The 27548-nt window shown below is 39.7% G+C and overlaps 1 protein-coding gene and 1 long non-coding RNA gene across 3 annotated transcripts in view; one reads left to right on the top strand and one right to left on the bottom strand.

The window, feature by feature from the left end:
* MDN1 (midasin AAA ATPase 1) overlaps nt 1–27548 on the top strand; it is a 160309-nt gene that overhangs the window by 7743 nt on the left and 125018 nt on the right. For both annotated transcript variants that reach the window (XM_023650797.2, XM_023650796.2), the window contains exons 2-9: nt 5526–5752; nt 15292–15516; nt 15905–16012; nt 16093–16285; nt 18652–18894; nt 19135–19266; nt 22971–23074; nt 25304–25418. In XM_023650797.2, the coding sequence (XP_023506565.2) occupies nt 5526–5752; nt 15292–15516; nt 15905–16012; nt 16093–16285; nt 18652–18894; nt 19135–19266; nt 22971–23074; nt 25304–25418 (1347 nt within the window). The remainder of the gene's footprint in view (nt 1–5525; nt 5753–15291; nt 15517–15904; nt 16013–16092; nt 16286–18651; nt 18895–19134; nt 19267–22970; nt 23075–25303; nt 25419–27548) is intronic.
* Nucleotides 63–27548, bottom strand: LOC138915995 (uncharacterized). Its single transcript, XR_011422584.1, has 2 exons — nt 27446–27548; nt 63–278 (listed from the first exon to the last, which is right to left on the bottom strand). It is a non-coding gene; the product is annotated as an uncharacterized lncRNA (long non-coding RNA).

The following is a 27548-nucleotide window of genomic DNA, read 5'->3' as shown; positions in this document are numbered from 1 at the left end:
TAGTGTCCTTATTGCAGGAGAAGGGCTCAAGGTTTTTTTGAGAAAAAGGGAGGAAGATGAGCTAAGTTAAATTAAAGAAGAGTTTATTTGTGCCAGATGAGGTAAGGCAAGATTTGTAGTTCACAGATGGGCTTGAGATTCAGTCACCAGGCAAAAGGCTAGACTTGTACTTCATTGATTGGTTAGCGATTCAGTCATAGCTGAGTTCAGTTTCATCAGTCCTTACAAACAGCATATTCTTGTCCTTACTGACTTCTTGGAATGTTAGAGGTTTAGTCCTGTTTGGAAGATAAAGAAAATAAGACATGCAAGGCAATTCCTCTGAAATGGCTGCTCCAGCTATATTTTAATGTTGCTTCACTCATGTCATCTTTCACAGCTATAGTAATAATTTTTTTGATGCTATTTTTTTATTTTATCGAGGTCATAATAGTTTATAACATTGTGAAATTTCAGTTATACGTTATTATTTGTCAGTCGCCATATATGTGTAACCCTTTACCCCTTATGCCTACCCCCCAACCGTTTTCCCCTCTGATAACCATTAATCAGTTCTCTTTGTCCATGTATTTATCTTCCACATAGAGTGAAATCCTGTGGTGTTTGTCTTTGTCTGTCTGGCTTATTTCGCTTAACATAATACCCTCAAGTTCCATCCATGTTGTTGCAAGTGGGACAATTTTGTCTTTTTTTTCTGGCTGAGTAGTATTCCACTGTGGGGTGTGTGTGTGTGTGTGTGTGTGTGTACACACCCCACATCTTCTTTATCCATTCATCAGTCAGTGGGCACTTGGGTTGCTTCCATGTTATCATAATAATTTTTAAAAGCAGCTTTATTGAGATATAATTTACATACTGTATAATTCATCTATTTAAGTGTACAGTTCAGTGGTTTTTGCTGTGGTCACACATCTGTGCAAATGTCACCACAGTCTGTTTTGGAACGTTTTCATTACTTCAGAAGAAGCCCTCATACCTTTAGCTATTACTCCCAGGCACAGTGCTCCCTCCCCTCCCCTATGCAACCACTACCTTACTTTTCTTCTTTATAGATTCTCCATTCTGGTCATTTAATATAATTAACATTAATAAGACAGATCTGAGTCTATCTTCTGCTTTTATACATCAAAATTCAAGCTTTCTAAAATGGTATATGAAGTGTTGTTGTTTTATTTTTTAATTAATTTTTTTTCTTCCTCAAATCCCCAGTACATAGTTGTATATTCTAGTTGTAAGTCCTTACGGTTCTTCTATGTGAGCCGCTGCCACAGCATGGCTACCAGCAGATGAGTGGTGTGGTTTCATGCCTGGAAACCAAACCCAGGCAGCCGAAGCAGGGTCTGCCGGACTTTAACCACCTGGCCATCAGGGCTGGGTCTATTTTTTAATTCCTAAGAAACTTTATTTTATGTCAACCTTGTTTTCTTTTTTTGTTTGAAGTATTCTTTTATCCAGCTCGGTGGTTCTCAGTTGGGGGCAAATCTGGAAACGTTTTTGGTTGTCACACTTGGTAGTGGGGGAGCTACTGGCAGCTAACGTGCAGAGGCCAGGGATGCTGCTAAACACTTATAATGCACAGGAGAGCCCCCACAACAAGGAATTATCCAGCCCCAAATGTCAGTAGTGGAAATTAAGAAAGAAACTCTATAAATATTTGTGGACCTAATAACAGAATATCAAAATGCATGAATCAAAAAGTGACGGAAAAGGAAAAATAGACGAATTCATAATTGTAATTGGAGATTTTAATACCTTATCCTTAGTAATTGATAGAACAAATGCAGAAAATCAGTAAGGATGCAGAAGACTTGAATACCACTATCAACAAACCTGACCTAATTGACATTTATAGAGTGCTGTGCCCAGTAACTGAAGAATACATGTTCTGCACACCTGGAGCATTCACCAGGATAGATCATATGCTAGGCCATTAAATAAGTCTCAATAAATTTAGGAGAATTAAAATCATACAAGGTATATTCAGTGACCCCAGTGGGATTAAATTAGGGGGAAAAAACTCCCAAAAGATAGCAGGAAAAATCTCTAATGTTAGAAATTAAAGAACAAAATTAAAAGAAACTGATGATTAAAGAATAAATCATTGGGAGAATCAGACAATATTTTGAGCTGACTGATAATTTAAACAATTTGTGGAATGCAGCTAAAGCAGTATTTAGAGGGAAATTTGTAACATTAAATTCTTGTATTAGGAAAGAAAGGTTTGAAATTAATGATATTTCTTAAGCTTTAACTTTGGGAAATTAGAAAAAGAAGAGGAAATTAAACCCAAAATAAGCAGCAGAAGAAAATAATAAAGGTAAGAGTAGAAATTAACTAAATAGAAAATAGGCAAACAATAGAGCAATCCATTGAAACCAGAAGCTAATTCTTTGAAAGGACTGGATTAAGAAGAAAAGGGAAAAATCCAAACTACTGGGAATAAAAGAGGGCCACCATTACAGATTCTAAAAAGAGTAAAAAGTTAAATGACTCGTCCGAACAATTTTATGCCAATAAATTAGACAGAGGAAAAGAACGTTTGAAGAATACAGACTACCAAAGCCCGCTCTAGAAATAGACAAAAACAAGCCAAGAATAGGACGAAAACAAGCTAGAAATAGAACAGAATTCCTCAAGCTGCTACGGGGCATCTACAGAAACCTATAGCTAGCATCAAAGCTAATACAGGAACAACCCAATTTAAAAATGGATAAAAGACTTGAATAAACACATCACAAAAGATAAATCAATGGCCATTAAACACTTGAAAAAAATTCTCCATATCTTTGGTCATCAGGGAAATGCAAATAAAAGCACCTGATACCACCAATCTCCACTAGAATGGCTAAAATTAAGACTGACAATAGGGTCACCCTGGTGGCACAGCAGTTAAGTGCTCACGTTCTGGCAAACCCAACCTCCGGTTCCAATCCCAGGTGCGGATTTGGTACCACTTGGTAGGCCATGCTCTGGTAGGTGTCCCACATAAACTAGAGGAAGATGGGCACGGATGTTAGCTGAGGGCCAGTCTTCCTCAGCAAAAAGAGGAGGATTGGCAGCAGTTAGCTAAGGGCTAATCTTCCTTAAAAAAAAAAAAAAGACTGACAATAGCATGTGTTGGTGAAGTTATGTAGCACCTAGAGCTCTGCAACATTGCTGGTAGGGAGGTAAAATGGTACAACTACTTTGGAAAAAAGTTTCTTTTGAAGTTAAACATTGAAAATTTCTTTAAAAAATTTTCAAGTTAACATTAAAATTTATTATCCAGTTAACCGTGCAGTTATCATATGACCCAGCAGTCTTATTCTTAGGTAATGAAAAAGATTAAAAGTAATGAAAATACGTCCATAAGTCTTGTGTACATGTATGTTCATAGGAGCTTTGTTGATTATAGCTGGAAACAGTGAAAATATCTATCAACATGTGAATGGATAAACAAGTTGTGGTATATTCATACAGTGAAAAACTGGTCAGTAATAAAATGCAATAAATATTAAAACATACAACTATATGGATGATTGCTATAAGCATAATACTGAGCAAAAGAAGCTAGACAGAAAAGAGTACATACTGTATAATTCTATTTACATAAAGTTCTAGAATAGGTAAATCTAATCTGTGGTCATAAAATGAGATCATTGGTTGCCTAGGGTGAGGCTGTTGACTGCAGAGGAACATGAGGGAACTTTGGGTTGGATGCTTAAATTGGGCTGGTGGTATACATGGATGTATACATATGTCAAAACTCATCAGACTATACTTTAAATGGGTGCATTTTATTGTATGTAAATTATATCTCAATAAAGTTGATTTTTAAAAAGTTAAATATTGAGACCAGCCCTGTGGCCAGGTGGTTAAGTTCATGCGCTCTGCTTCGGTGGCCCAGAGTTTCGCTGGTTCGGATCCTGGGCCTGGACATGGCACAAGCAGAGGCAGCATCCCACATAGCACAACCAAGGGCACTCACAACTAGAATATACAACTGTGTACTGGGGTCTTTGGGGAGAAGAAGGAAAAAAAAAAAGATTGGCAACAATTGTTAGGTCAGGTGCCAATCTTTAAAAAATAAAATAAAATGAAAAGTTAAATATCTGTTTTCTCTAATACAGTTTTCCAGATTACCTTTTGAAGTAAAAGTTCATTAAATGATATTCTTGCTGGAGATTTTTTTCCCACCCCAAGAGTATCCATTTTTATAACATGTCTAGGACAATTGTGCTTTTTAAAATTCATTTGGTAGATGATGTGTTTCTTTTTCTTTACAATGTAAACCCTTACTACATTACTTTTTTTTTTATTGGCACCTGAGCTAACCACTGTTGCCAATATTTTTTTTTACTCCCCAGATCCCTCCAGTATATAGTTGTACATTTTAATTGTGAGTCCTTCCAGTTGTGTATATTACTTTTTAAATCATATCTTTAGAGGGCTTGTTTATAACGACATTCAGGAGTTGAAAATTTGAGGTCATGCCCCTGTGAATCATGACCAAATCTGTTAAATTTCCTTGCTTCCATTCTTATGAAATCCTTCAGGTGGCCTCCTAAAAAAAAAGCAGAACTAATAGTGATAGAAATCGTTGCAAGATAATATTTTTCTCCAATCAGTGCTTTATTCAGAACTAGGTGTTTTTATGAGAGAATGCCCTGTAATTTGGAAGACTTTGTAAGAGCTCAATTGAAGGGTGACCTTTTCTCTTCCGAGAGATAACTTTGGAGAAAATTGTTACTCTTTTGCATATAGTATTTAGGTTGTGTTCAAGCTGTACTCCTATAGGATAACTATTTAGAGTAAAACTCCTTTGGATAAATTCATAGCATTGGACTTGCGAGGTCAGAGGCTGTCTCTTAGGTAGTTTAAACCTGCTGTCACATTGGTGGGCAGCACGGGTTATGCAGACCTGCATGCATACTAGCAATTTGAGACTTTTCACACACTTCAGTTTTCCCGTTTGTGCTTATAGACATTCTGAGCCCAGGCACTAGAATTTTTTGGTCTGTTTCATCTTTCTTATCAAAGTGTGGCTGTCTACTTTGGATCTATCATGTTTATTTATAAGAGGCTGAAACTTAAGAGGGATGTGTCCTCGCTCGTTTGTGGGAATTGATTTCTTATCTTGATCCTTTCCTCAAGAGAGTTGGCACTTTTGCATACTAACTGCATTTTTCTTTTCATTTAATTTCTACGTTTTCCTTCAAGAGCAAAGAAGGTGGTAGAAACGCTGGATTCCCTCGAGAGTGTTGAGATTCTGAAACATTATTTTTTAGGGCAGCTGCCTAGCGTTTTACATGGAATCCTGGTGTCAGTTCTTTTATCTCAAACCCCAGTGGACTGAACTTTTGATAGACTTTACATTAAATTAACTCTAGTCCTCTATTGAAAAATAAATCCCACTGTATTTTTTAAGATAAGGTCACTTACGAAGTCTGGAAATTGGATATTTTGACTCTAAGCCAGGGCTCTTTGCGCTTCTGTAGCAGTGCAAACATTGTTGACCTAGATCTTTTGTTTTGCCCTTCTCTCAGGTATGGACACCTCAAGATCGCCAGTGTATCCTGAGTACCTTAGCACAGTTACTTCTGGATAAGGACTGTACTCTGCTGATTGGTCGCCAGCTGCGCCCTCTCCTTTTGGATTTGCTGGAAAGGAATGCTGAAGCCATTAAAGCCGGAGGCCAAGTCAACCATGATCTACATGAACGGCTCTGTGTGTCAATGAGCAAACTCATCGGTAACCATCCTGACGTCCTCCCGTGAGTAATAGTTTCTTTTTTTTTTTTATTGAGTTATTGATAGGTTACAATCTTGTGAAATTTCAGTTGTACATTAATGTTTGTCAGTCATGTTGTAGGTGCACCATTTCACCCTTTGTGCCCACCCCCCACCCCACCTTTCCCCTGGTATCCACTAAACTGTTCTTAGTCCATAATTTTAAATTCCTCATATGAGTGGAGTCATACACAGGTTATCTTTCTCTCGCTGGCTTATTTCACTTAGCATAATTCTCTCAAGGTCCATCCATGTTATTGCAAATGGAATGATTTTGTTCTGTTTTACAGCTGAGTAGTATTCCATTGTATATATGTACCACATCTTCTTTATCCATTCGTCTGTTGCTGGGCACTTAGGTTGCCTCTATGTCTTGGCTATTGTAAACAGTGCTGCAATGAACACTGGGGTGCACAGGACTTTTGGGATTGCTGACTTCAAGCTCTTTGGATAAATACCCAGTAGTGAGATGGCTGGATCGTATGGTAGTTCTATTTTTAATTTTTTGAGGAATCTCCATACTGTTTTCCATAGTGGCTGCACCAGTTTGCATTCCCACCAGCAGTGTATGAAGGTTCCTTTTTCTCCGCAACCTCTCCAATATTTGTTACTATTAGTTTTAGATATTTTTGTCATTCTAACGGGTGTAAGGTGATATCTTAGTGTAGTTTTGATTTGCATTTCCCTGATGATCAGCGATGATGAGCATCTTTTCATGTGCCTATTGGCCATCAGTATATCTTCTTTGGAGAAATGTCTGTTCATGTCTCCAGCCCATTTTTTGATTGGGTTGTTTGATGTTTTGTTGTTGAGTTGTGAGAGTTCTTTCTATATTATGGATATTAAGCCTTTGTCAGATATATGACTTGCAAATATTTTTTCCCAGTTAGTGGGTTGTTTTTTTGTTTAATCCTGTTTTCATTTGCCTAAAAGAAGCTCTTTAATCTGATGAAGTCCCATTTGTTTATTCTTTCTATTGTTTCCCTTCTCTGAGAAGGCATGGTGTCCGAAAAGATCCTTTTAATACTGATGTCAAAGAGTGTACTGCCTACGTTTTCTTCCAGAAGCCTTATGGTTTCAGGTCTCCCCTTTAGGTCTTTGATCCATTTTGAGTTTATTTTGGTGAATGGTGAAAAAGAATAGTCAATTTTCATTCTTTTACCTGTGGCTTTCCAGTTTTCCCAGCACCATTTGTTGAAAACTCTTTCTTATCTCCATTGTATGCCCTCAGCTCCTCTGTCAAAAGTAAGCTGTCCATAGATGTGTGGTTTTATTTCTGGGCTTTCAATTCTGTTCCATTGATCTGTGCACCTGTTTTTGTACCAGTACCATGCTGTTTTGATTACTGTAGCTTTGTAGTAAGTTTTGAAGTCAGGGAGTGTGATGCCTCCCGTTTTGTTCTTTTTTCTCAGGATTGCTTTAGAAATTCGGGGTCTTTTGTTGCCCCATATGAATTTTAGGATTCTTTGTTCTAATTCTGTAAAGAATGTCATTGGGAATCTGATGGGGATGGCTTTGAATCTGTAGATTGCTTTAGGTAGAATGGACATTTTAACTATGTTTATTCTTCCAATCCATGTACATGGAATGTCTTTCCATCTCCTTATGTCGTCATCCAATTCTTTCAGAAAAGCCTTGTAATTTTCATTATATAGGTCCTTCACTTCCTTAGTTAAATTTACCCCAAGGTATTTTATTCTTTTTGTTGCGATTGTGAATGGTATTGTATTCTTGAGTTCTTTTTCTGTTGGTTCATTACTGGAGTATAGAAATGCTATCGTGAGTAATAGTTTTATTCTTCTTCATGTTTCTCCTTGAGTTGGTAGAACCTGCTCTCCCCTGGGAAGTAAAGATGAGTCTCAGCTGAGAAGTAAGGAAGGGGGGAAATACAGAAAGGAGAGAGATAAGTGGTACTATTTTATAAAAAAAATTACCGTAGAATCCGTTTATCCAGCTCAGTTCAGTGACCATTTACTAGTTTTCTTTTAAGGCTTGGCCATCAAGACAGATCTGGAAAAATGGCCAAGATTGGTTCCTTGCCCTCAAGGATTGTTCCATCTGGTAAGACATACATGTAAGGCAGATCTAAATGAGTTTTAGCTGAGGCTCTTATAGCATCTACTTTAGATGGATGAGATTTCTTGCTTGCTGAAGAAGCTGAAGGGGATGGGTTAGAAGAGCTCTAGTGTCCTTTCCAACTTTCTATAAATCTGTCCAAACCAGTGTGGTAAGAAGGTATGTTAGAACTGGATTCTAGGGGCTGGCCCCGTGGCCGAGTGCTTGGGTTCGTGCGCCCCGCTTCAGTGGCCCAGGGTTTCGCTGGTTCAGATCCTGGACGCGGACATGGCACCACTCATCGGGCCATGTTGAAGCGGCGTCCCACATAGCACAACCAGAGGCACTCACAACTAAAATATACAACTGTGTACTAGGAGGCTTTGGGGAGAAGACAAAGGAAAAAAAAAAGATTGGCAACAGTTGTTGGCTCAGGTGCCAATCTTTGAAAAAAAAAACAAAACTGGATTCTAATAATTTCTCTGTTGACCTGCTCCATTTCCAGTTTGGGCCGGTTCACACCTCCTTAGGTAACCTGGTGGTCCCCTGCTCCCAGGAGGCAACTGCATAGATGCTGAACTTAGTGTGGACACCCGATCAGCATAGCACACTACAGCTCAGGACCTGGGCTCAAAGCAGTCCTGCCTCAGCCTCCTGGGTAGCTGGAACTACAGGCACGTGCCACCACACCCGGCTTTCTCTTTTAAATTGAAAGTAAAATATGGTTTATGTGGAATAGTCAGAAGAGGCAGCAAAATGAGTGTCAGGGGTTTTGAGCTTGAGAAGATAAAGAACTTTCCCTCTAAACATGAATAATGTTCTGTGTACTAGTAGGAGCATCTCTTATATCCATCTCTTCTTTATCTAGTTTTCATCAACACAGTAAGTACCCTCTGGCTGTGTTTTTTTTTTTCAAGATTTTGTTTTTCCTTTTTCTCCCCAAAACCCCCCAGTACATAGTTGTATATTTTTAGTTGTGGGTCCATCTAGTTGTGGCACGTGGGATGCCACCTCAGCATGGCCTGATGAGCGGTGCCATGTCCGCGCCCAGGGTCCGAACTGGCGAAACCCTGGGCCGCCAAAGCGGAACATGTGAACTTAACCACTTAGCTATGAGGCCAGCCCCATGGCTTTCTTGAAAGCATAATCTCTAGTCTAGTCCTTGAATGAGGGCATTAGAAATGGAGGTGTAGGGAAAAACCATACTTTGTATGAGCTTTTCTAAAAGGGGAGGAAAAAAATGGGCCCAGTTTAATGGAACTATAAAATAGATAGCAAAGTGAAGATCACCATCATACATGGTAATCAGGAACATATGCTGTGGGTTGATGGAAAATTGGGATGTGGCTTCATGCGGTGCTTTAATCATTTAGATATATTTGATTGTGGTACTGTTTCACAGGATGTGCTGACTATCTATACTTACCCTGTAGGATTGACATGTGGGTAACTTGAACACCCACTTCTCTTAAGTCTTTATGGTAGAGTGCTCCTGGATTGTGTTTGAGAATCATTAAAATGATGGATTAGCTATATCTGGTTTCCCATCAGCTTCAGATTTTATGTCCTTATTAAAGGAATGTGAGGCACACACTTTTTCTTCTTTTCATTTTGCCAAGGCGGTATATTTTATTTTGTATTTTATTTATGTTCCAGAAATGGTATAATGCAGCTTACAAAAGTGCCTGCGATAGAGTAACTTAAAAACAAGCCAAAAAAAACCCCCCAAAAGCATATGTAAATGATGAATCAGTGCACAATGTAAAATGAACTTTTAGTAATGATTTGGAATGGGATTTTGATTTTTAGTTTTAAGAAATACACCTGCTTGGGGCCAGCCCGGTAGCGCAGCAGTTAAGTTCGCATGTTCCGCTTCTCAGCAGCCGAGGGTTTGCCGGTTTGGATCCCGAATGTGGACGTGGCATCGCTTGGCAAAAGCCTTGTTGTGGTAGGCGTCCCATATATAAAGTAGAGGAAGACGGGCCTGGATGTTAGCTCAGGGCCAGTCTTCCTCAGCAAAAAGAGGAAGATTGACAGCAGTTAGCTCAGGGCTAATCTTCCTCAAAAAAAAAAAAAAAGAATAAAAAAAGAAATATAGCTGATTGATTAGGCACATGCCCCAAATTTCTTCTCTAGAGGAAATATGCCTAATGTATTTAGATAGAGTGCAGTCATTCATTCAATAGATAAATATAGAAATCCTTTCTTTTAAGCTCTGGGCCACATCATGGTGGTAAGAACGTTAAATGTAATGGGTTCCTGTACTTGCAAACAATTGAATACAATATGTTAGTAGAGGTGTGAGCCAAATACTTAAGAGGAGCAAGGAAATCATTAAAGTTAGAAAAATGAGTGCATTATCCTCTTGGAAATTAGAGAAGGTTTTGTACTGTGACAGATTGTGGAGGGGGAGCCAGGAGAGGAAGAATGAAGAGAAGAGAAATGGGATGGGGATGAAAATCTAGAAAAAAACGAGAGGCTGGAAGGGAGGAGCCCAGTCAGTCTCCCTCGGGTCCTAGTGCCATTCATTTCTGGGTTCACACCTCTTTCGGAGGCCAAGCTGTCTACCTGTTCCAGACTTCCATGAGGTACCTCAGTAGTCTTAACAAGACAGTTCTTTTTTTCTTTTTTTTGCCTTGCTCATGCTAGTTGTTCATTACTGGTTTTCCCCCCTTGGCTTTATTGAGATATTGACATATAACGTGTAAGGTTAAGGTATACAGATGGTTTGTCACACAAGTATATTGTGAAATGTTTACCACAGTAAGGTTAGTTAACACATCCTTCACCTCACAAGCATACCATTTTGTTGTTGTTGTTTGTTCCTTACTGTTTTTGCATCTAGAGTCCTTGAACACATTTTTCACTCTGGCAGATTTTTTTTGTGAGGACTCTGAGAACACTCCTGGTCTGTTGATGCTTTCTTTATTCTGATATGTTAGGTTTCAAAGTTGTCTTCTAAAAAAAATCATCTCGTTCACTTCTAACTTTCCATTCTTCGCCTTGGTTAAACTCATGTTCCCAAGTTTCTTCAGCAGTAGCTTTGTAGACAGTTTCAGATGGTTAATAAACTACATTATGTGTTGATCTTTTTTCCTCTGATGTTCTTTCCAGAGAATTTTAATTTCTGATTGTACTTTACTTTTAGATTTTGCATCTTTTAGTTCTTTGCTTTTTCTTTTAGTTTGTTTCTCCTTTCTCTTATGTCTCCCCTCTCCCTGGTCCTTGCAAGTCCCTTCAGCACACTCTTCTCTCAATCATGGCATGCAAATTTTGTGGAAGCTGCCTTTCGTTAGTAAAACAGCACTACTACAAGTACTCTTGTCTTTTATAGATAATGGCTCCAACCCTCAGAGGTTAGGTGTTATTCTCATTTTACAGATGAAGAGACTGAGGCTCAGAGATGTTAAATAACTTGCCCAAAGTCCCCTTGCTAGAAAGTGGCAGGGCTGGAATTCAGTCCTACATTGGCGATTCCAAAGTCCATGCTTTTTTCCTACTTTGTGGTGCTGTCTACTCATCCTCTGTGAACCATTCAAGTTTTTTTGGTTTTTCTTTTTGGTGTGGAAGATTCACCCTGAGCTAACATCTGTGCCAGTCTTCCTCTAGTTTGTATGTGGGTCACTGCCACAGCATGGCTGACGAGTGGTGTAGGTCTACGCATGGGATCTGAGCCTAGGAACCCTGGGCTGCTGAAGCAGAGTGCACCAAACTTAACCACTACACCATGGGGCTGGCCCTGCCATTCAAGTATTTGTTGACTGACTTATACAGAACTTGATCTTAACAGCATGTTATAGCTAATGATTATAATCCCAGGAGGGAAAGAATAATCACGCAAGCTCATTTGGATTGTATTGGGTTTAATTTCTTGGATTCAGTTTTGCGTTTGCTGCCAGTTTGTCCTGGGCATGTGGATCCACATCAGTGCTGTCTGTCTTTAATTGGAAAGAGCAAAAATGGGTGGGCCCAGTTATGGTCTTCTAATCCCTGAACTTGGGATGTGTTTCCATTTATTTATGTCTTTAATTTCTTTCAGCAGTGTTTTGTAGTTGTCAGTGTACAAGTCTGTCACCTCCTTGGTTAGGTTTATTCCTAAGTATTTTATTATTTTTGACACTATTGTAGATGGAACTGTTTTCTTAATTTACTTTTCTAATTGTTCATCATTAGAATATAGAAACCTGGCATATTTTTGTGTGTTGATGTTGTATCCTGCACCTTTGCTGATTTTGTTAGTTCTAACAGGTTTGTTTTTTTGTGGAATATTTGTGGATTTCTACATCTAAGATTATGTCATCTGTGACCAGAGATAATTTTGCTTCTTCCTTTACATTTTGGATGCCTCTTATTTCTTTTCCTTGTCTAATTGCTTTGACTAGGATTTCCAGTACTATGTTGAATAGAGGTGATGAGAGTGGGCCTGCTTGTCTTGTTCCTGATCTTAGAGAAAAAGCATTCGGTCTGTCAGCATAGATTATGACGTTAGCTGTGGGCTTTTCATATATGACCTTTGTTACATTGAGATAGTTTCCTTGTGTTACTGGTTTGGTGAGTGTTTTTATCATGAAAGAGTATTGAATCTTGTGAAATGCTTTTTCTACATCAGTTGAGATCATCATGTGTTTTTTCTTTTATTCTGTTAATATGTGTTAAGTGATTTTTGTATGTTGATTTATCATTGTGTTCCAGGAATGAATCCCACTTGGGTATGGTGTATAATCTTTTTGATATGCTGTTGAATTTGGTTTGCTACTCTTTCGTTGAAGACTTTTGCATCAATATTCATCAGGAATATTGGTCTGTAGTTGTAGTCTCTTTGTCTGGCTTTCGTATCAGGTTAATGCTGACTTCATAAAATGGACTTGGAAGTATTCCTCCCTCTTCAAGCTTTTGGAAGAGTTTGAGGATTGGTGTGAATTCTTTAAATGTTTGGTAGAATTCTCCTGTGAAGCCATCTGATCCTGGGCTGTCCCTTGTTGGGAAGTTTTTGATTATTGATTGAATTCCTTAGTAGTTATCAGTCCCTTCATATTTTCTATTTCTTCATGATTCAATCTTGGAAGATGGTGTGTTTCTAGGAATTTATTTATTTCTGCTAGGTTATCCAATTGGTTGATGTGTAATTGTTCACAATATTTTCTTATAATCTGTTTTATTTATGTGGCATGGATGGTGATGTCCTTTCTTTCACTTCTGACTTTATTTGAGTCTTCTTTTTTTCGTAGTTAACCTAAGAGTTTCTCACTTTTCTTGATCTTTTCAAAAACCAGCACTTAGTTTTGTTGATTTTTTTTCCTATTGTTTTTCTGTTTTCTGTCTCTACTCTAATCTTTGGTATTTCCTTCCTTCTGTTAGCTTTGGATTCAGTTTGTTCTTCTTCTAGTTCCTTGAGGTGTTAGGTTGTTAACTTCAGATCTTTTTTAATATACATGTTTATAGCTATAAACTTCCTTCTTAGCAAAGCTTTTGCTGTACCCCATAGGTTTTGGCATGTTGTGCTTTGGTTTTATTTGTGTCAAGGTACTTTCTAATTTCTCTTGTGATTTCTTATTTGATCCATTGGTTGTTTAAGACTGTGTTGTTTAATTTCTGTATATTTGAGGGTTTTCCAGTTTTCTTTCTGCTGTGGATTTCCAGTTTCATTCCCTTGTGACAGGAAAAGCTATTTTGTGTAATTTTAGTATTTTAAAATTTGGTGAGACTTGTTTCTTGTCCTAACATGTGGTCTATCTATCCTGTAGAATGATCCATGTGCATGTAAGAAGAATGTATATTTTGCTTTTGTTGGATGGAATCTTCTGTCTGTGTGTGTTAGGTTCACTTCATCTATAGTGTTGTTCAAGTCCTCTATTTCCTTATTCATCTTCTGTCTTGTTCTATCCATTGTTGAAAGTTGGGTATTGAGGTCTACTATTGTTGTCTTGCTATTTTTCCTGTCAATTCTGTCAAAGTTTGCTTCATATCTTTAGGAGCTCTGCTGTTTAGTCCATAAATGTTTAGAATTGTAGTATCTTCTTGGTGAATTGATCTTTTTATCATTATATAATGTCTTTGTCTCTTTTAACAGTTTTTGACTTAAAGTCTGTTTTGTCTGATACTAATATAGCCAATCCTACTCCTCTTTAGTTACCATTTGCATGGATTTTTTTTTTAATCTCTTAACTTTTAGCCTGTGTGTGTCCTTAGATCCAAAGTAGATAGCATGTAGTTTAATCTTGTTATTTTATCCATTCAACCAGTCTGTCCTTTTCTTTAGATTGGCACCTGAGCTGACATCTGTTGCCGATCTTTTTTTTTTCCTTTTTCTTCTTCTTCTCCCCAAAGTCCCTCAATACATAGTTGTATATTCTAGTTGTGAGTGCCTCTGGTTGTGCTATGTGGGATGCCGACCTAGCATGGCTTGATGAGCGATGCCATGTCCATGATCAGGATCTGAACCAGCGAAACCCTGGGCAGCCGAAGCGGAGCATACAAACTTAACCACCCGGCCATGGGACTGGCCCCCAATCTGCGTCTTTTGATTGGCGGTTTAAACCATTTATTTACATTTAAAGTAATTACTGATATGGAAGGACTTCTGCCATTTTTGCTAATTGTTTTCTGTATGTCTTGTAGCTTTTTGTCCCTCCTTTTCTCTCTTATTGCCTTTCTTTGTATTTCATGAGGATCTCCTCTTCATCTTTTAAGATGCAGCTAAAGCATCTCTTCTTGACTCCCCCAGGTTCAATTGAATCTTTTTTCTTTGTGCCTCTCATTGTTTTTGTAAGTGACTGTCTTCCTTCCTAGATGGCAAACTCCTGTGCTACATTTTCTACCTTAAGAACATTAAATTTATATGAAAGTTTTTTGTTTTTTGTATTTTTTTTGAGGAAGATTAGCCCTGAGCTAACTACTGCCAATCCTCCTCTTTTTGCGGAGGAAAGCTGGCCCTGAGCTAACGTCCGTGCCCGTCTTCCTCTACTTTATACATGGGATGTCTACCACAGCATGGTGTGCCATGTGGTGCCGTGTCCGCACCCGGGATCCGAACCGGTGAACCTCAGGCCGCCGAGAAGCAGAACGTGCAAACTTAACCGCTGTGCCACCAGGCCAGCCCCTGCATGAAAGTTTTCAAGAAACTAGAAAGGAAAATATCTCCTTGGTTTTGTACGCCAAGTATGTAACACAGTGTCTGGCTCACAGTGAGAAGTCAATAAGTGTTTGTTGAAAATTAGTGCATTTTCAGTAGTAAACACTTGTGATAGTACTGTGGGTTTTGTATCCTCTTAGTCAGCTATCTTATGCTGTGATCTTGGTTCCTGACCTTGAACAGGATAGAATCTTAGGACTAGCTGGCTTTAACATTCGTCTTTCTTTATTCTCAGACCTTTGGGATTTCCTGTTATGTTGTGCTGTCCTGTGTCATAAGTGGAGATGTATACTTTGATATCCTCACTAGCAAATGAAAATACTCTCTCTTTTGAAGGTTTGCCCTGAGGTATTTCAAGGACTCTTCTCCAGTCTTTCAGAGACTCTTCCTAGAGAGTTCAGATGCTAATCCAGTCCGCTATGGGCGCAGGCGGATGAAGCTCCGTGACCTAATGGAAGCAGCCTACAAGTTTCTACAGCAAGAACAGTGTGTGTTCCGGGAGCTCTGGGATTGGAGTGTATGTGTCCCCCTCCTCAGAAGCCATGACACCTTGGTCCGCTGGTGAGTACCTTTGGACTTTTCCTGTGATACAATGTGGGGATGGTAGAGGGAGTATAGAGTTGTGTGCATGAGGAAGCAAAGGAAAGCATTTAAAATTTGTTACTTTTATTCTGGTGACAGAACAAAAAAATCCCCCAAATTTGGATTCTTATTTCCTTTCCTTAATCATGTGTCACTTCAGAGGAAAATGAGATGATATGAGTGGAGTTCTGCCTTTTTCGTGTTCTGTCAAGTGAATTCATCGTGCCTGATTTGCATTTTCTATGCTTAAATGTGTTATATTACTTCTATAAGATTTCCTTTTCTAGTATTTTCTTGCCTAGCAAATTTTCTTTATTCTGTAGTGTCACCTGCAGGTCCTGAATTTATAATCTGTGGTTTTCTCCAGGTACACAGCCAATTGTCTTGCTTTGGTCACCTGTATGAATGAAGAGCACAAGTTGTCATTCCTTAAGAAGATTTTTAATAGTGAGGAACTGATCCATTTCAGGTTGAGGTAAGCAGGAGCATTCCTGGAGATCTTGATGTGGCTTTTCTGTGCATTAATGTAATTGATGAGATCCTGATTTCCCTCAGGTTGCTGGAAGAGGCCCAACTGCAGGATTTGGAGAAGGCCTTGGTTTTGGCCAATCCAGAAACCTCCCTTTGGCGTAAGGAAAAGGACCTGCAGTACTTACAGGGGCACCTTGTTTCAGCTGACCTCTCCTCCAGGGTGACTGCTGTCTGTGGTGTGGTGCTGCCTGGGCAGCCACCAACCTTTGGAGATCAGGTGTGTTGGCATCAGTAGGGTGTGTGCCCCCTTCCCTCTTCTAAACACTGAGTGTGCTTTTTCCCTTGGTTGGGCTCTGTGTCATAGGTGTGAGCCAAATCGAGTTTGCCAAGTTGCTGTTCTATTTACAAAAACATTCAGGGATGGGCTGGCCCAGTGGCGCAGTGGTTAAATTTGCACATTCCGCTTCTCAGCAGCCTGGGGTTTGCCAGTTCGGATCATGGGTGCGTACATGGCACCACAGGCACACCATGCTGTGGTAGGAGTCCCACATATAAAGTAGAGGAAGCTGGGCACGGATGTTAGCTCAGGGCCAGGCTTCTACAGCAAAAAGAGGAGGATTGGCAGTAGTTAGCTCAGGGCTAACCTTCCTCAAAAAAAAAAAAAAAAAGTTCAGGGAGAGATTAAGAGAAGTTTACCCAGGGCTCTCCTCTCTGATATTCCCTTTGTCCCTATTCAGTGTTAAATTAGAAACTGTAATGATGCCTGTGTGATGCTCTTAACTTTAGTGAAGCTCTTCCATATATCCTCTCATATACTTGCTGTGACAACCGTGTGAAGTTGGGTGGCACATGTTTTACCATATTCATGTAAAACAAAGGCAGAATGACTTGCCTGGAGACCCTTGGGCTGCCCTTTGGCGGAGCAGGGCTAGGCCCACGTGTAACTCCCAGCAGCCTCTTTCTATCAGAATGCTCTCTTTCCCTATTGTGTGGGAGGCTAGTATCTGTAGTAAACTTAACCCCTGCCATATGGAATGACCTTCTTTCCAAGAGTGTGGCTCCAGACAACACTTTTGAAAGGCTTATAGATCATTATCTGGTGCCATAATCTGGAACATTGGGAGTCAGTCTGTTTTTCCCTACTAGTCTTTAGTCAGTTGTCATTTTCTTTGATGATCAGATCAACCCAGTTTTCTTCTCAAAACAAATGCGTGGTTGTTCCTTGAAACATTAGTTAGTTACTGGGCAGTACAATTAAAAAAAAATTAAAGTATTGTATACATATAACAAAGTGCACATCTTCAGTGTACAGCTCCATGATTACTTATAAACTGAATATATCTGTGTAACCAGCACTAAGAAACCAGCATTTGCAAAGCCCCTGTGTTTTCCTCTAGGCACTAAGACCCCTTCCCCCTACCCTTAACCACTCTTATAACATAGAATAGGTTTGGAGCATTCGAATTTTAACATGGGGAAGGATTCTGGTTGGCCTGGGCTTGGTGTTGGGTAGCAGGGGCAGGGCACTGGGGCAGAAGCGCAGAATGGTGCTGTGGCCCAGCCTGCCTGCTAAATTGCTGAGAGTAACAGCCCTGCAGAACATTCAGGAACTTCCAGCCCTGAATCTCATTTTGTTTAACACAAATCTTTAGGAGACTAGCCATATTTGAGAAGTTACTGTTTCTTAAAAGTTAATAATCATTCTAGTTTTTCAAGAGATCCTTTTCTCCTGTTATATTAGATGTATTATTATTTAAACAATTTTTAGTTGTGGTAAAACACACATAACATTTACCATTTAAACATTTTTAAGCGTACACTTCAGTGATGTTAAGTATATTTACATTGTTATGCAAATAAACTCCAGAACTTTTCCATCTTACAGAAGTGAAACTCTATACCCGTTAAAATTTTTTTTTTTAACCTTTCGTTATGGAAAATGTCAAACATATTCCAAAGTAGAAAGAATGGTTTGATGAACCCTCATGTACCTATTACCCAGCTTCAGTAATTTTAGATTTGTGATCAGTTACGTTTCATTTATGTTCCTGCACACTTTCCCCATATCATGTTATTTTGAAGCAACTTCCAGAAATCACATCATTTCATCCCTAAACATTGCAGTATGTATATATCTAAAAAAAAAGGACTTAAAGAGAATCAGGGCTATTTTTTTTATTATACCTGAAAAAATATTTAACAATTTTATAGTGTAAAATATCCTTATAGTGTCCGTATTTCCCTTATTGTCTAGTAAATGTATTATGTGCATTCTTGATCTTAGATATCCAAGAATATGGTGAGATAGAGAAAAACAAAAACCCAGTTATGACAGATGAGGTTTGCCCCCATCCCTCATGCATCCACTTTTTGGCTTCTTAAATGTTGGGAGACCTTTTATTAAATTTGTTAGCAAATTCTGCTGCCCTGCTCCTTCTGGGGGAGTGGTGGGAAAGGAAAGGGAAAAAGCCAGATCCTTACTTGGATAATATACCTATTATTATATACTAATTTATTGGCAGAGGGTTATGTAAAGAGCAATGAAAACATTGTCGTGAAAATTAACTTGTGCCATTTAGAGGAGAGACTTTTTTTTGGAAAGACTCCTTTTGACATGCCTTTGTTTTTCACTTGCCTCCTTAGGCTGGTAATAGGAATTCTTCTCGTGAACAGGAGCTGGCCTTTAGGTCTTATGTGCTGGTTGAGTCCGTCTGCAAAAATCTTCAGACTCTGGCTATGGCAGTGGCTTCTCAGAATGCTGTGTTGTTGGAAGGACCAATAGGATGTGGCAAAACTTCTTTAGTTGAACATCTAGCTGCAATGACGGGTAGAAGGAAGCCCCCTCAACTTCTCAAAGTCCAGCTTGGAGATCAGACTGACAGTAAGGTAATTAAGAAATTGCAGATTTTGATGGGTTAGTATGCTTGTAAATATTTGCATTAACATATTGTTTTTGCTAAGGGAATATGACAATAGTTATTGGTCTTCCTCGTAACTAATGGGACTATAGCTGTGAAAACCTCAAGTGCCTGTCTATATCCCTATAGAGGTTTAATGGGATTAATCAAAGGATGTGGTATTGACAACTCAGGTGTGTGGTTTTAGTACTTTATCTTCTTTCTGCAGATGCTGCTGGGAATGTATCGCTGCACAGATGTCCCAGGAGAGTTTGTGTGGCAGCCTGGCACCCTGACACAGGCAGCCACAAAGGGACACTGGATCCTTCTGGAGGATATTGACTATGCCCCCTTAGACGTGGTATGTCATCTCACTAATCACTGGCTAATTTCCTGTCTTTGAGGAGCATTTTGTAAATAGTGATTCTGGGGGATGATTTAAACAACATAGGTGTTTGATTAGAGACGATATGTTGTGGGAAGCTCGTTCATGTTTACCTATCTAATCTGATTTGAGGTCTTGGGTTACTTGGTTGATGTCTTGTTTGATAAAATAATTAATAAAATTCGGCTTGAACTGTTCCTGTAGTAGTCGAATATGTGACCAGTTTCACAGCCTTTCTAAGAATAAACGCTGTGGGAAACAGCTTACCCATGTTACAGATAACGTTGAGAACTTTGAGACTTTGCTTCCCAGCTCCAGCGTCTGTAGAGCAGTGACCTGAGGACCGATGAAGGGGGAGATGATGTAATACGAGCGTGCTTGTCTTTGTTCCTTAAAGAAGATATCTGGATGTATATTTTGGTTTTAAAAAAGATCATTTCTAGTGTGTATAAAATTTAGTTATGGAGGCAGTCCTTGTTTCCTCTGTATTCTGTAAACTATGACAACAAACTATATTGAAGAATGAGAAATTCTTCCTTTGGGCAGGTTTTCCTGAGATTGGTTTTAATTTTCTTTTAATGTGAACGCTAAAGTTAACTGCATATGCGCTTTTCCCTTCTTGGATATGAGAATAATTGTGTGTGTGTGTGTGTCTAGGTTTAGGGAGATATGAGAGGGAAGGAGTGGTTATATATACTGTGTATTGTGATGATTTTAGAGTGTGATGAGGTAAAAATGTAATGGGGTTATGGACGAGACAGGGCCTCACAGTTAGATGACCATGTTCTAGAATCTTAATGCTCTGTTTTGAAGGGCTGGAAATAGTTTTTTTTAAAAGATTTTATTTTCCCTTTTTCTCCCCAAAACCCCCCAGAACACAGTTGTATATATTTTTAGTTGTGGGTCCTTCTAGTTGTGGCATGTGGGATGCCACCTCAGCATGGCTTAATGAGCGGTGCCATGTCCGCACCCAGGATCCAAACCAGCAAAACCCTGGGCTGCTGCAGTGGAGTGCATGAACTTAACTACTCGGCCACAGGGCCGGCCCCTGGAAATAGTTTTCTTAATAAGCCCAGAGCCAAGACTGACTCCTACCAATGAGACTTAAAAATAAAACAAATATAAACCACAAGGCCAATTTAAAAGTATTTGAGTCTTTTCTCCTTTTAGTGTTCTCTTTCCTGGACAGTTTTTTTTAGATATCAGGGTACCTGTAAAGTCATTAGGATCATGGATCATGGAATTAGAGCCAAAGAAGGTAGATGAACATAAGGGATATTCCATCTAGGCCATGATGGAACCTAGGGATATCCCTTCCCATGGCTAAGTACATTCTTTGATGACCAAGTCCAGATTCAAGACCAAACTGACAGTTTCTATCTTGGTCTCACTTTTTCAGTGTCTGATAAACATCAGAAAATTCCTGTGCTTTGAGTTCCATTTTGTGTGTACCATTCCCTTTCTGTTAATATGTTTATTTCCAGAGGGTATGTGATTCAATTGATTATATTTAAACTTAATTATCATTGTAGTGAAGTTGTGATTACTTAAAAAATGAATCCCTTGATTGTGATTTTGTTGTTTCCAGAACTTCTCAACTAATAGTTAATCCACTACCATTTAAAGATAGCTTTTACAGATCTCATCAAGGATGATTTTCTTCAGTTTCAAGTGTGGAGTTATCTTGGAGTTGCCCCTATGTTATTTGGAGCTTTCCTTTCATCTCTTAGACATGTACAAAAAGGTGGTGCTTAATAAAATTATGTCTGGTATTTTAGAACTCTCTTCCTTGGCTCTTTGTTCTTCTTACTTTGTTTTTTCTTTTCAAACTTCCTGTATAAACTCACGTGACATAGATCCATATGTCTAGTCCACACTTTTGTCGAGAAATCTTTACTTGGATGTCCCATGGGAAGTGCAAGTTCAGGATGTCCAAAATGGAACATGTCTGCTCTTTCTCAGAACCACCTTTGTCTGCCACCCAGTACCAAGTCAGAACTTTCATGTCTCCTGCTTCTAGCCTCTCAGTTAGTCTTATATTGCTTAGTAATCTTTTCTTATGTCTCTATTCTATTCTCTCCTATCCCACTGCCTTAGCACAGGGCTTCTTGTTTATTTATTTTTGGGGGGGGGGAATGTTGGCTCTGAGCTAACATCTGTTGCCAATCGTCCTCTTTTTGCTTGAGGAAGATTGTCACTGAGCTGACATCTGTGCCAATCTTCCTCTGTTTTGTACATGGGATGCCTGCACAACATGGCTTGATGAGTGATGTGTAGGTCTGCGCCCGGGTTCCAGACCCACAAACCCTGGGCTGTCAAAGTGGAGCATGTGAACTTAATCACCGTGCCACTGGGCTGGCCCCACCAGTCTTCCTCTTTGTACTTGAGGAAGAGTGCCCCTGAGCTAACATCTATTTTTTATGTGAGTCACTGCCACAGCATGGCTTGATGAGTGGTGTAGGTCCGTGCCTGGGATCCAAACCTGCAAACCCCAGGCTGCTGAAGTGGAGCATGTGAACTTAACCACTATTCCACCAGGCTGGCCCAAGGGCTTCTTATTTTTTCCTATCTCTGTCTGTCTGTCTGTCTATCTACATACCTATTTATGTTGCCATCTTGCCTTTGTTACCTGATTAGTGTCTTTTTCCACTTCTTTCCCTTTGGGCTATCTCCCTTTCAGTTTATCTTCTTAATTGTTGCACTACTGGTTTTCTCTCTCTCTCTCTTTTTTTTTAAAGATTTTATTTTTCCTTTTTCTCCCCAAAGCCTCCTGGTACATAGTTGTCTATTTTTAGTTGTGGGTTCTTCTAATTGTGGCCTGTGGGATGACGCCTTAGCATGGCTTGATGAGCAGTGCCATGTCCGTGCCCAGGATCCGAACCAGTGAAACCCTGGGCCGCCAAAGCAGAGCACGCGAACTTAACCACTTGGCCATGGGGCCGGCCCCAGCACAGTTGGTTTTCTAAAATAAAAAATATAATTTTTCCCTCTGGCCCAAAATTCTTTTAAAAACTTTGATGAGAAAATTCAAACTCCTTGGCTTAGCATAGGAGACCTTTATCATCTATCTCTAAGCCTTGTATTTTTCTACTGCTTCATATGCCCATTCTGCCCTAACCATAGCAGAATCCTCTTATGCCATACTCTTAGGCATATAGGTTTGTATCCACTTGAATATTTTTGCCTGGAGTATATGTGCTATTTTTCTCCCACCACACCTGGCTAATTCCTGCTTGTGCTTTAAGACTCAGTGAATGGCATTACCTCTGGGATGGCTTCACTGCCGTGCTTCTAAACCACTCCATTCTGATTTACAGTCACCCACTATCTTCACATATCATTCTGTACACCTCTGGGCGTATACTGATCGTGATCACACTGATCATGCTGGATGGTGGTTTGCATGGCTCTCTCCCATCAGACGCCAGGCTCTAACGCCTCAGTCATGTCTGGATTGTTAGTGTCCTGCTTGGTTCTGGTCTGTAGTAGACACTCAGTGACCGCTGAATGAATAAGATTGTAGGTGGCTCAGACATTCCCACCTGCCTTTTGACCCCAGTTCATGCTGTGAGAACTGGGGTTTCCTTCAAGGATATGTGCTTATCATTTGGAGAGAGAGTTCTTTTGTTTCTTTGTTATGTCTGTGTTAGTAGCTTTATCAGTGACGTTTTGTGATTTAGGTTTCCGTGCTGATCCCTCTTTTGGAGAATGGAGAGCTCTTGATTCCGGGCCAAGGTGACTGTCTGAAAGTGGCTTCTGGATTTCAGTTCTTTGCCACCAGAAGGTATGTCCTATTAACTTTTTTATTCCCACTGTGGAGCCTTTTCCTCATAAGTTTCTACACTATAGTGCTGAGTTCAGAATTACTGGCATAGAGTTCTGTGGGCCCTCTTTAAGTAAAGTTAGTTGGAACAGATGACAGACACAACCTTCTCATTCCTACTTTTAATGAAGATAATTAATTTAGAAAATAAAAGTTGGAGTTGTTTTCACTTAGAAATAAGTAACTGCTTTTAAAAACCTTTATCTTGTTTTCATTTTTCATGTTTTCAGAAATAATCAGAGGTGAAACTTGTCAGATTGCCCTGGATTTTTTTTTTTTTGATGAAGATTAGCCCTGAGCTAACATCTGGTGCCAATCCTCCTCATTTTTTGCTGAGGAGGACTGGCCCTGAGCTAACATCCATGCCCATCTTCCTCTACTTTGTATGTGGGATGCCTGCCACAGCATGGCTTGCCAAGCGGTGCCATGTCCGCACCCGGGATCCGAACTGGCGAACCCCAGGCTGCTGACGTGGAACATGCGAACTTAACCACTGCACCACCAGGCCAGCCCCTGCCCTGGATTTGAGTTCTGACACTGACACTTTGTACCTCTACCTTTTCTGAGTATGGTGGGGCTAACAATACCTACTTTACAACTTTGTGTAAGTTGTAATGATTAAATGAAATGACTTGCATTAAAGACTTGTCACATAGTAAGTGCCCAACTAATGGCTATCCATGATTATGGTGATGATAGGTAGATATCAAGCAGTCAAAAAAATTACTTGAATGTAAGTATCAACAAAGGAATAAAAGCTAAGCAAGCTTAGTTTATGACCCTGTCTACGTTTTATAGCAACATGAAGGTAGTAGTTTATTTCCTACTGCTAGTCAATGCCTGTACAGCTTCTCTAAGGTCTTAAAGTGCCCAAGAACTAATGTCACATGATCTTTAATGATCATATTAATGTTTACTGTACCTCACTGAACATTCACCCCCAGATAGGGTGTGGAGCTAACTGAACAGTTCTCAAGAAATACCTTGCTAGGCCTGTTGATTTTAATAGACCTTGATTTTATTCACAGAGATAGTGAAGTTCTTTTCTGCTAGGTACATTTCCCAGCAAGTGCTGGGACATCATAGAAAAGATGTCAGATAAACTTGAATGCAGTTCTTGGCTCTGCCATCTGCAGTCATTGTTGAGTGAGCAGGGAGCGTTGTCTCCTTCTCTTCCTTATGTGTTAGAAGAAAAAGACACCATCCCCTCAGGACAGTTGTTTTGAAGATTAAATTAAATGGCTTATTTGTGTGTGGCTTACCCTGAGTATGTTTAATGAATATTCCTTCTGGAAATTTTTATTTTTTTTAATTTTTTTATTTTTTAGACTTTATTTTTCCTTTTTCTCCCCAAAGCCCCATGGTACATAGCTGTGTATTAATTGTGGGTCCTTCTAGTTGTGGTATGTGGGATGCGGCCTCAGCATGGCCTGATGAGCAGTGCCATGTCCACGCCCAGAACCAGTGAAACCCTGGGCTGCCAAAGTGGAGTGTGCGAACTTAACCACTTGGCCCCTGGGCCAGCCCCTGGAAATTTTTTGGTTTTGTTTTTGTTTTTGAGGAAGGTTAGCCCTGAGTTAACTGCTGTCAGTCCTCCTCTTTTTACTGAGGAAGACTGGCCCTGAGCTAACATCCGTGCCCATCTTCCTCTGGTTTATATGTGGGATGCCTACCACAGCATGGCTTGCCAAGTGGTGTCATGTCCACACCCGGGACCAAACAGGCGAACCCCAGTCCGCCAAAGCGGAATGTGTGAATTTAACTGCTGTGCCACTGGGCCAGCCCCAAGGAAATTTTTTAGTAATACCGTAGTTTTTGATAATAAGCACTGAACTTATTTTTAATGCTGTGGGCCTTGAATTATGTTTTCTGTTTCCTGAAATTAATACCTTAAGAAACAGAAAGATGTTGTTGAGATCAAAATGCCTAATAGAATCATTTGCAGTGATCTGAAAATAACTCGGTTAAAACTCTGTTACTCTCCCTTATGAAAGGAGTCAAACTTGGGTCAGCTGGTAGCCTTTCATTTGTCATCTGCCCTCTAAGCCCAACAGAGTGGTATCTGGCACCAGAAGGGGTTGTGAGTGCTATTCATATATGAGATAATATTGAGCAAGGGATAACCAGGGGCATAATTGAAGATTAAAATTGGGAATTTTGTGTGACTCTGATTTTTATTTTGAAATATAGACTCTTGAGCTGTGGAGGAAATTGGTATCGACCACTAAATAGTTATGCTACTCTGCTAGACAAATATTGGACCAAAATTCATCTAGATAACATGGATAAGACAGAACTGAATGAGGTATGTGATTATCAGAAAGAAAGTATCAATTTTTTTTACTTATTTTTTTTATTTTTGAGGAAGATTAGCCCTGAGCTAACATCTGCTGCCACACCCCCTCCTTTTTGCTGAGGAAGACTGGCCCTGAGCTAACATCCATGCCCATCTTCCTCTACTTTATATGTGGGATGCCTACCACAGCATGGCTTGCCAAGCGGTACCGTGTCCACACCTGGGATCCGAACCGGCAAACCCCAGGCTTCCAAAGCAGAACGTGCACACTTAACTGCTGTGCCACCAGGCTGGCCCCTGGATGCTTTTATTTTTCACTTTTATTATTAAAAGTTCTAGACTTACATGTAAATAGAGGAAATAGTATAATGAATCACCAAAATACTCATTAACCTAAATTTAATAGTTAATATATTAACATTTTGCTCATTATACTTGAAGATAAACCTTATAACGTTTCATCCCTAAATACTTTCATGCATCTCTAAAAATTTTAGGGCATTTTCATATGTAACCATAATAATGTTGTTATAGCCAATAAAATGAACCCTGAATTCTTCAGTACTGTTTAGTTCTCAGACCCTATTTAAGTTTCCCCACTTGTCTTCAAAGGATCTTTTTACTAAGTTGATTTGTAACTAGTATCTTTCACACTTACCAGCTTCATGCATATTTTGACATGGGTGTTAATGAAAATTGAGATGCATTATTGTATAGATTTTATACTTTGATTCACTTTGTAGTATCGCTGGTCATCCTCGATCATCAAGAGGTATATCTCACTTTACGCTGCTAACCTCTACCTCCCCCGGGTCTGCTTCCTCACTTGGAAAGCTTCCCATTCCCTAATGCTTCATTTTGGAGAGTAGCTAACGAAGCATTGTCAGTTGACTATTCAGGCCTGGGAGGGACGCTGTGCTCTTTCTTGGTGTAAGCTTTTAGATAAATAAGTGACATTGGACAGCCTTTTCAAATAGTTTACTCCGCAGTCTAGGTGTTGATTAGCAGAGGGTTTTTCAGGGTATCTGGCTCATCGTATTCCTGGAAAAGGCTTGCTCATGTAATCCCTTGGAAGCCCGCCTTGCCAGTGTGATTTTACAGCCCTACAGCCCATTTTGCACTTGCAAGTTTCTTATCTCACTCTAGTTTCCAGTTGTGTATTTCTGTGTCTGATGTTTTTTTCTTCTCCCATCTTGTCGCCCTCACCTGTAAGCTCTCCAGTAACTCATTCCCCTTTCTGTCCCCAGCATCCACTCAGTGCCTGCGCTTTCTAAACATTTGTGGTATTGCTCTGTCCTCATGTAGCACTTTCTTTTGCAGTTGTGGACGTGTGAATGTTTAGTTTTCAGACTTAAATTGCCAGTGTGCTGAACCCAGCTTGCAAGTAGATGTTTAGAAACATCTTCGTATTAGTCTTTACGAACATTACACTACAGGCGTTACAGAATGGCTATCACTTTCATTCACTGAAAGAACACTGTGCTGAACTCTGCGGGGGTTCTTGTTAAAGGAGATGACTGAAGCTCACATTTAGGTGTGATTTATTGGGGATTGAGAGGATGAGAAGAAGATTTGACAGCTGCTCTTCTCCCACTTCTTGTGTTCTCTACTTGAAGTAAAAGCCAAAGCTCATCTTTACATTGCTGCCCTGAACAGCAGTGAGTCATTCTGCTCACAGGAAGAGCAGCAGGAGCACTCACCCCCTCATTCCAGTGACGCATGTCATATTTAGATAGTTGACTCTGAGAAGCTCACTTGTTATTTGTAAGCTTCTGGGCATATGAGTCCTAATAACACTCTCCTGAATAAATGATAAGTGGCTAAAACTCTTGTGTGTATTACTTAGGAAATAAAATAATCTCCTATGCTGACCTCATGGGGAACTCAAGGAATCGCATTTCTGTTACTGCCAACCCTAGTCGTCTAATGCTTAGAAAGATTGTCTTTGAATTCTTGCTGAAATATCAAATTATAGTTTAAAAAATGAGCTATTTCCATAGTGCTAGTCTCATACCTGGTCAGTGCCAGGAACTTACCTGTGGCAGTTTCTCAAACCTTGTCTCCCCCGTACAGCTTGAATGTGTTTCTGATGTCTTAAGGCTGGTGCCTTCAATGGCCTACTTTCTCTGCTGGCAGTGC

The sequence above is a fragment of the Equus caballus genome, chromosome 10, assembly GCF_041296265.1.
Source record: "Equus caballus isolate H_3958 breed thoroughbred chromosome 10, TB-T2T, whole genome shotgun sequence".
Lineage (NCBI taxonomy): Eukaryota > Metazoa > Chordata > Mammalia > Perissodactyla > Equidae > Equus > Equus caballus.
The sequence above is the reverse complement of the archived record's forward strand: the minus strand, read 5'-3'. Positions and strand labels throughout refer to the sequence as shown.